General features: G+C 40.4%; 1 protein-coding gene across 1 annotated transcript; it reads left to right on the top strand.

The window, feature by feature from the left end:
* Positions 1 to 1,051: 1,051 nt before the first annotated feature.
* Positions 1,052 to 6,622, top strand: crsp7 (cofactor required for Sp1 transcriptional activation, subunit 7). Its single transcript, XM_007573802.2, has 3 exons — positions 1,052 to 1,413; positions 3,129 to 3,203; positions 3,294 to 6,622. The coding sequence occupies exons 1-3, from the start codon at positions 1,342 to 1,344 to the stop codon at positions 4,974 to 4,976; spliced, it is 1,830 nt and encodes a 609-aa protein (XP_007573864.1). The 5' UTR covers positions 1,052 to 1,341; the 3' UTR covers positions 4,977 to 6,622.
* Positions 6,623 to 9,994: the final 3,372 nt, after the last annotated feature.

The following is a 9,994-nucleotide window of genomic DNA, read 5'->3' as shown; positions in this document are numbered from 1 at the left end:
TCATATCCCATACAAGAAACCCAATGTGAGTCCAAGTTTGTCTTGGACTCACATTGGGTTTCTTGTATGGGATATGATTAGGTTGACTAAATAAAAACCATATCAGTAAAGTCATTCGGTCTTAGACAGATTGATTATATATATTTATAAAATCTCTTCTAATACATCTAAAACTCATAAATGTTTAAATTCCACTAAAAGTTTTATGCTTCAGACCGATACAGCAAACGAATGTAACCTGTTTACAATTCCATCTCTTCCATCAATCACAATGGCCAGTGTTCATATCCCCAACTCCAGCGTCTCTAACCATATGGCCAGACAGATTCTAAGAGGAGCAGCAAAAGCAAATGAGTTGGATAAAGAGAGTTTGCCAACAACTGTTGGTGTCATCCATGATGTGTTACTGTGAATTTTACTGTGTGCCATTTAACCTGTGCTACATGAAAAATGATCAGATATTGTTGTATGAGGACATGGTCCTCCTCATACAACAATATACTTTGGTCAGAGGCTTCTTCAGATTTGCTATAAGTCTGACCACAACAGGGGATCCTTTCTGCCAGTGTGAACAGTGACTATTTGAGAGATACTTAGATGAGTTACGACAACATTTAATTTCCCTCTAGGATAATTAAAATATTTTTTCATTGATTTGAATTTCATTTGAGGCCCATTTTACAACTTATTTCATACCCATGTGGGCCCTAAAAATAAAAGCTGAATAGCAGTGGGTCTTCAGTCATAGAAACTGGAACAAATTATAACACTATGACAGGTTAGTAATGATATTGTTTCAAAACACAGTCACACTTAGTTTTTGAAATCTATCTGAACTGTTAGGAAAAGGTAGACATTTATACTTTCTAATTCAGTTTAGCACCTTTATTTAAGTCCTAAAACTCGTAGCAACTATAATATATTAAAAGATAATCTCATTTATATTGAATATTGTAGATTTTTTTTTATTTTTTATTTTTTTTTTAGTTTATTCATTTTATAGGGGCTCAATCACTGTTGATGGCTCTGTGGATGTTTACTGGACTACGTAAAGACGTCACGGCGCAGACTTCGTATCCCAGCATGCAGCAGGAGGCCGTTGAGAGATCCAGCAGCTGGTAGTTGGAAGAGCGCCGAAGCAGGCAGGAGCCAACGGCCAGCAGAGCCCACACATTTCCTCCTTCATGTGAGATAAATTGACCGGTTTACCTCGCAGGCTACAGAAAATATGCTGTTCGGGCTCCTGATGTGTTCCAGAAGCGAATTTTGAGTCTTCATAGTCAGCCGGCTTTCATTTTGGAGGATTCCTCCCTCCATCCTCCGGATCGCAGCGAACAGGCAATGACAACGGTCTCAGCAACCCCGCAGCAGATGAAGGACCGGCTGCTGCAGGCCATTGACAGTCAGAGCAATGTGAGGAATGCTAAAGCTAACCTTAGCTTGTTTATCTAGACTGTGGCTAACGCGACATAGCAATTTACATCGAAGACGAATGATTTGTTTTTAAAAGAAAACGCTCGGCAGTGTAGCCGATACCGACGTATCGAGTGTTTCAGAGACAGGACGACACAGGGGCGTCTGAGTTGACAGCTAGCTTTCAAGCTAATTTAGCTGCAGCGCTGCCTTGATTAGACATCTCCCGTTACATACCGTTGGTATGCTAACTCTTAGCCTAGCCTTAATACCACAGCAGCTTTAGAACATACAGCGGTATGAAGCAATACAATCGACTCATTGTATCAATATATGCCAGTGTCAAACAAACGTTAGTTAGAAGTCCTGCTATATATCCGGTACATCGTTTAAGCTTTCAATTCTTCACTAAAGGAGGTCAAAACTAAAAACTAGCTCAAAATGCTAAAGCCTGGTTTTAGGAAATAGTCGGGTCCTTCCTTTTGAACTAAATTGAATGCTAGCCATAGCCTGTTCCCCTAATGCAGGTATGTCCACCAACACTATCTGTCGTTAGTGAACACATATTAAATTATTTTATTATTAGTTATTAATATGTTCCTTCTGTAATGTCTCAAGTACTATACTTTAGTATGGAGGTTTTGAAAAACGTCAGGATTTGGAGCTGTCACTTCGCCATACTTGCTTTGCAACGTCGTTCTGTCTCTGAAGCATACAGTTTAGCTCATTTTAGCAGGTGCAGTTACACACGACTCTGAGATTTAGGTTTGTCCAAACATTGATGGGTTTCTGTATTTGGCATTCTTACATTACTGGGCCTAGTATTGGGATTAATAATACTGTTGACTCCGTCTTTTCCAAGTGTTACAGCTTTTATTTAGCGACACAACATTTTCTTAGAGCTACCTTAAAAATACATTTGTAGCCAATTATTGATATCTGTAAGGTTGACTTGCTGATATTAATAAAAAAGAAGACCATTCATAACTATTTCTTAGCTTTCTTGCAGTGAGCTGTCACTTATTTCTACTTGGAGCAGAGGTAGACAAATGATTTTGGAGTTCACATTTTGATTGTCTTCATCAACTTACATTGACATGATTAGCAATGTATTATTAATAACTGTAAACAGCTTAACTAAAGTGAATATGTTCAGGTTTTCCCTCAACTCCGAGATTTCTAAAAGGCTGCCAACATTTCCAAATTCGACATGTTCAATAACAGACAAGGCTGAGAAGAAAAGAATAAAACAGAGCAGCCATACATTGTAATTCAGAGCTCAAGCTCTTCTTTGCTAATTTGACTAAATTTCCCCCCAGGTGTGTATGAATTGGTGTCTTTGTACCCGTAAATCTCATGTTAAAAAAAAAAAAAAAGTGGGAAGGAGCAAAATGACCAGCGCCCATGTAAAAAGTCTTATTTTTTTCTTTTTAAATGACTTTTTAAAAGCCTTTGTGCTACCTGTGACTGAATCACTTGAAGCGTGGAAGTTGGCTGAAAGTGCTAGCTAGTGCTTCGTTTTGGTACGTTTACCTATCTGAAAAGTATCCGATTTTTGAGTCGAAAGTTAAGTTGGGGCTGATCACACTAGAAGTGGACAGATTCGTGTTACAGCCCATTTCATGTTGCATCTTGACCTTTAATCTGTTCGTTTTTATTTCCTCCACCTTCTCTTCATTTTAGTTAAATGCACTGTTTACATGTTCTCAATGCAGATACGCGATATGGCGGTTGTATTGGAAGTAATTGCTTGTCTTGAGAAGTATCCAATTACCAAAGAAGCCCTTGAGGTAAGACTTGATATTTTTATTAACATGTAGTCACATCGCAGTTTATGTAGTCATATCGCAGTTTAACGTATGTGGTTTTGTGCTTTGCAGGAAACTCGACTTGGAAAGTTAATCAACGATGTGAGGAAGAAGGCCAGTAATGAAGACCTTGCAAAACGAGCCAAGAAACTGTTGAGAAACTGGCAAAAACTGATTGAACCTGGGCCGACCGGGCCTGCTAGCGTCCCCGGATCCACCAATGGCAGCTCTCACCCCTGTCGGACGGAACTCTCTCCGGCAGACCTTTCTGTTTCTGGGAAAGGCGTCCCTGAGGTGAAAACCAGAAACGATGTCCACAACACGTACTCGCCGAAAGCTGAGAAATCAAGCAACCGTAAGCGGCGGGCGGAGCAGAGAGACAGTGGTGTGTACTTGCCTGAGAAAATCTCCAGGATGTCATCGTATGACAATTCAGTTTCACCGCCCACCAATGGGATCACGGGCAGCCCAGAGACCCTACTTGACCAGGAGGTCGTCCCGTCTCCTGATAGATCCCGAATAGACAATCTTGAAAACGACAAAGTTAACAGGATTCCAATAAATGCTGTCAAGCCTCGGCCCAGCTCTCCTGGAGCGGCGAAACCACTTAGCACTTCTTCTCTGATAAAAGTTGCTGTGATGCAGCAACAGGCTCGATTGGACGAAGGAGGAGGTTACCAAGCCAGAAGTCCCCGCAGTGTCACTTCCAGTCCCAGGAGTGCTAAGCAAGACTCTGTATCTAAGCGCTCTTCAGCATTTGCAGCTAAAGGAACGCCAATCCCAAGCCCATCTTCCAGAGACTCTCCTTTGCCTTTTTCTCACTCTGTGTCCTCCCCAGGACCAACGTCTTACGCAGAGAAGGTGCAGCATTCTTTTCACAGGTCTTCAGTGCCGCCTGCCGCTTCATCAGATGTCCCGTCTCATTGCCCAACCCAAGACGTTTCTGTAGTGCCGGAATCCCCGTCGGTCTCCCCCTCCCCACTTCTTCCTCAGCTGAACTCTGACCCACACAGATCAACATTCGAGGGAACCACGGCCGTGTCAGACGACATGGACGGGACAGCGGTACAGAACTCTGAACATAAAAGGAGAAAGTACAGGCCAAGAGACTTCTCTGTGAACTTGGACGGTCAGAAAGTAGAGGACTCAACAAAGCCTGTGAGGTTAAAAGAACGCAGGATAACGTTTGACCCGGTCACAGGCCAGATCAAACCCTTGGTGCATAAAGAACCTTCTCAATCAGAGGACGTCCCCACTCCAGACCCCGCAGAGTCCCGGCAGAGAGCCCAGAGCATCGTCCCACAACCCACTGCCACCACCTCGGCTCCCGGCCCTAGTCCGGCCCCCGGTGCCGGCCCAAACCCCTTCCACCAGACCAACTGGAAGGAGCTGTCTCGGAACGAAATCATCCAGTCCTACTTGAACCTTCAGAGCAACGTGCTCACCTCCTCAGGGGTCCAGGCCCCCAGCGCACACTTTTTCATGTCTGAGTATCTGAAAAGGGAAGAGCAGCAGAGCAAGGAGTTGAGGATGAGCCACGTCTTGCAATCAGACTGCCTGACAGGGGACTTACCGGGCATAAGTCGAGACATCACGGAGGATGACTTGGACAGGATACACACACAGAATTGGCCTGGTGTGAACGGTTGCTACGACACCAAGGGCGCCTGGTATGATTGGACAGAGTGCATATCACTGGACCCTCATGGGGATGAAAGCAAATTGAACATCCTGCCATACGTTTGCCTAGACTGAGAGTATTTGGGAAGGCTGCTGTTTCTTTTCCACTCCTTTTTTCAACTCTCCACAGAGACCAGATAGTTTGGTTTTGTTTGTCCACTGTGAGTTTGGTGAGAACCAGACCTACTAAACCCCCCTCCCCGAGGCTCGTTCTGTGAAAATCTCTTGAGACTTTGGTATTAAAAGCATAATAATTGAAAGAAAAGTTAAGTTTGTAATATTAAGGGCTGTTTCTGTTTTGTTTTGTTTTTTAAACTGAAAGAGACAAGGTCTGTGATGTCTGTGTTGCAGAGTTCTGCTGCTATAGCAGTGAAGGGGGTAAAAGAGAGGACAGCATTATTTCTCCCAACCTGACACGTCATTTCTGTTGGTGTGTGTCAGTCATCGGTAATGCCGTTTCAGGCTGAAATAATGCTCCTGATGGAGGATTTGCAGGATCCAGGGTTTGAACGATGAGGGGAAGGTTTGGGTTTGGCTGTTCTGTCCAGACCAACATGCTGGTAAAGTTCACTTAGCACAGTCGTCGCTGAACATGTCCAGAATATCCAAATACTGGAACATATTTAGCAGTTACAAAAGGCTTTATGTGAAATATAGAAAGTAAATTATAAATTTCTTATGTATACATCTATTTATTTTTGACCAGTTCATTTATGGGATGTTATAAACAGCTTTTCAAAAAAATAAAACTTGATTTTTTTTAATTATTTTTTTCTGTTTAAATTACAATGTTGTCATCATGAGTCTCACCAACTTTTTTTTCTTTTTTCTTTCTTTGAGATTGGCTAAATATTTCTGGTTAGTTACATTCCAAATCAACCATTCAGAAACTTTTAACTCTTTCTGTCTTATAAGAGTCTGTTCAGTGTCAGGGCACATAATTCAAATGGTTCCAAAAGTGCTGATTACTCATTTAAAACAGGTCAGTGAGGGAGGGGGGCAAAACCAATCTGGAAGGATGTGTTCAAATGCTCAAACCCATTTAGTTGCCTCTTAAGACATTGTTTGCCTTCTGAAGTTCTGTCTCATTATTTGAGTGAACCAACCCAGGTGAACGTATGGGTACCCATGTGATGTTTCCAAAGGTCACTTGGATATCTGCAGGTATGATTCCTTTTGCGTCCAAGTCAGTGGAAAAGGCATCAGGATCAAACATTCTTGAAATTTCTCATCTGATGAGCAGCAGTATTTGATTTGAGTCCAGTTTAAAAGCACCACTCACTCCCACACTCATGATTTCAATCAAAATTGGCCTCTGTGTAGTCTTTCTGTTAATTCATTCTTTAGTTTTTTTCAGGGTTTTTTTCTTCCCTACCAATGTGCCTTGGTAAAATGGTAAATCTGGATTTGCTTCCGCATTAAACATGCCTGTCTGTACGTTTATGCGCCAGAATCCAAAGTCCCATGATCGAAGCGCCATCCCATGGTACGTGCAGTGATTTCTGCTACTTTTGTACACGGTGATCTGGGGAAAGGTGAAGCTTTCACCAAGCTGTAGGCGATGGTAAAAAAAACTAAAAACTGCACAACACAGCTGGCAATAAGGACAAATGCTACAACAGGTTAAGAATCTGTTTTCTGGAGTTCTGACTGGGGTGTCTTTATTTGTTCAGTGTTTAACATCTCTAAATTGTTTGAAAAATAAATGATCTAAATCTTCAGTTTTCTCAGCTGGTTTGTGGCTCATTTTCAAGGTGGTTCTGGCTCATGGAGCTTCCTGTTATGGTGATGCGTTAGTTTTCAAGTGGATTGGTGACCATAGGTTTTGAGAGTGAAATTGTTTCTTAAACCTTTTCAGTGCTGGTGGATCTTTTTTTTTTTGTCAGATGTTTCTATGGTAACTGAACTTTAATATTAAACCTTTAAAGAAGAACTCACACATATAAAAACTGTTTCTTAATGGATCCAAAATGTCAATGCCTTCAGGCCTTAGCCAGTTAGTATTTGAATTTTAAAAAGAGAAGCTTGTATTCATTACAAGGTGATCTGTTTCAGGTGTTTATTCTGGTTAACTATTGCAGCTACTGGAATTGAAAGACTAATAAAACTGTACTGGAGAGTTTATGCAGTAAATATTTGAAGTTAGTATTTTTATATGAATGACTTTTCAGTGCAGTGGTCAGCCTGTGGATCTGAGGCCCAGCAGGTTTCTGTCAGCTGGTGTGTGGTTCCAGCCTCTGTTCTCTGGAGAAATGTGTGTCGCGGCTCTACTGCAGTCCCCCAAACTTGCCATTATCCCTGTTGCTTTGGAACCTTTTGCTAAGATGTTTTCCTTCCACTCAATCTTCGCTTGATATACTTGCATGTGGTACTTTATAATTAGATAGCTTTTTCAGCAATAGCCACAAATATATTTTTTGACTTGGTCTAATATTCTAGTTTTATTTTTAAAAAATTCATAAGCTATAAGTCATAATTAAAGAGAAATGTAAAACATTTCATTTCTTCCTTCTGGTAAATTTAGTTTTGAATATCAATCATAAACAAAATTAGATCTGGAGCCCAGGTGGACCCAGCAGTCTTTTTATCTGAACTCTGCTTTCAATTAGGGACCAACAATGACTTCTCTGAAAAGATTTTTTGATGATGATGATGATGATGATGATGATGATGGTGAAAGCTGTAAAGACATCGGCTCAGTAAACTGGGTTGTTTATTTGATTGTCACAAGCATGTGGAAGAGGGTCGATTACTTGTTTAAATTTACTTTCAGTTACAGCATGCATGAAATGCGACCTGACCCACCTCTCACCTGTTGATCGCTGGATAAGGGTGCAAGATAATGGATGGATGGATGAAATATGAACCCAGCTGAGACACAAGAACCAACAACTTATAGATCTATTAAAATGTTTATTAAATGCTTTTCAATCATTTACAAAATACTGGTGTAAACATAAAAATTATCTCATTCGGTTGTATGCAAACAAGAAACGAGATGAAAACAATTCAGGAGGTGAACTGTTTGAATTATTAAATACTCCTCCCCCTGGCCGGGGGACACTAAGCAGCTGCTTCGTTCACTTTTGCCTTGGGCTGGCTGTGCTTAAAAGCCCAAATACCAGAGCAGATCCCTGTGTAAGATTATTAAAACGACACATTTAGCAACCAACTCAATTTTCATACATTTTTAAGAACTTTACTACTATTTCTACAAAGCTACATTTCTGATACAACCCGGAGTGCTGAGGTTGTTCTTTTGTCGTGCATTATTATGGACATGTACCCAGTATGTCCAGAAGGGGGTGCAAATAGTCCAGTTTGTGTCAAAAATGTGTTATGTAAGCGGTTATTGCTCAGCGTAATATGAATTTAGTTGGAAGAACTAATCTTAAAGATCACACAATGTATCAAGACCCCAGATGTAATATTTTTAAAAAAAATCCTAAACAGCCATTAAAAATGAGCTCTCTGTGTCTGACCACTGACCAGTGCTTGCCCTTTGAGACTCAGTTTGATTGCTTAATCATGTCACAGATTTAAAATCTTTACATACTATCTGACGCGGATATCTGGATGTGTAATGATCCTCCCTTCCTGTGACAGAGTCAACTCTGAGTACACCTGGATGACATCATCAGGAACACAGCTGTGGCCTGATCATGACAACACAGACACAGAGAAGCTCCACCTGCTGTGAGATCAGAGACCAGACCAGCTGCCATTGCAGCAGACACGATGTGAGAAGCCCATGCAAGTTGCTTATTATTATTATGATTATGATGATGATGATGATTATTATTATTATTATTATTATTATTATCATCTGAGTTTTCAAGTGAGTAAAGTCCTCTGAAATTAAGTTTGAGATTACTCCCTGATAAAGCTATGTGCTATTATCTTTTGTTGGGGTCAGTCTAAGATCGTCCATCTTTTCCAGGGAGTGAGGAAGAAGCTGTGATGTGATTTATATTTGTTATATTTATCTAGTTTAAATGTACATGTTTTTATTCCCAGATTAAGAAACTGGTAAGTCTGAAAGATGTAAAAACTAACAGCACATCAGCACTTTTGAGGTCAAAAGTGTTGATGTGTTTACGGACATCAGTATCCTGGCATGCCATCTGAAGCTAGACGTGATGAACCCTTTGGCATTACGTCATGCCAACAGCTTGCTATCTTCACTGCTTTAAAAAAAACAAACTTTTTTTCCCCTGTGACTCAGAAAAGTGCGACAATCCGTCTCGTCCGCTGCACGTCTGGTATGCAGGGTGGGCCCTATGGATCACTCCCCCATTCAGGAATTTGGGAAGTTTCCTTCCATATAAGGACTTTTCGTTATAAATCGCGGCTAGAGGAAGAGAAGGAGGAGGTGGAGCCAAGGATCGATTAACAAAATTAAACCAAAGAGTACATAAAGCAGCAAGAGAAGTCATTTCTTAATATTTGTGTGGAAACCTTTCCAATGACCCCTTTATAATTCACACAGAAACATGTCTTAAGCTAAACTCGGGATTTGTCAACTAACTCTGACCTTCGCAGTGGAAATTACGACTTTACTGGGTATTTTTAAAAATGTATTTTCACTTTAGGAAGGTGGAAAATCCACGTGCACCATGACTAGTAGAGAGTTACGGCTAATGCTAAAGTCAAACGTTGCTAGCAAACTGAACTTCTTAACCCTGAGGCACGTTGCTAGTGAACAGCTGTGGTTATTAAGGAAAAAGCCATCTTATTAAAATAGATAAAAAACCCTACTTACTATCTCACTCATATTTCTTTCCTTAAATAATATTATTTGTCAAATTATGTTTCTTTTAAACAGTGGAATTCAAGCACACTGGATAGAATTGAGAAGAAGCAACCTTATTGTCCCACAGGTAAATGGAAGCATACATAAATATGCATGTATGTATACATACATACATACATACATACATATATGTATACATGTATGTATGCATATTTATGTACATATGCATATTTATGTACATGTATGTATACATACATACATACATACATACATGTATGTATACATACATACATACATACATACATACATACATACATACATACATACATACATACATACA

The sequence above is a fragment of the Poecilia formosa genome, unplaced genomic scaffold, assembly GCF_000485575.1.
Source record: "Poecilia formosa unplaced genomic scaffold, Poecilia_formosa-5.1.2 Scaffold338, whole genome shotgun sequence".
Lineage (NCBI taxonomy): Eukaryota > Metazoa > Chordata > Actinopteri > Cyprinodontiformes > Poeciliidae > Poecilia > Poecilia formosa.
The sequence above is the reverse complement of the archived record's forward strand: the minus strand, read 5'-3'. Positions and strand labels throughout refer to the sequence as shown.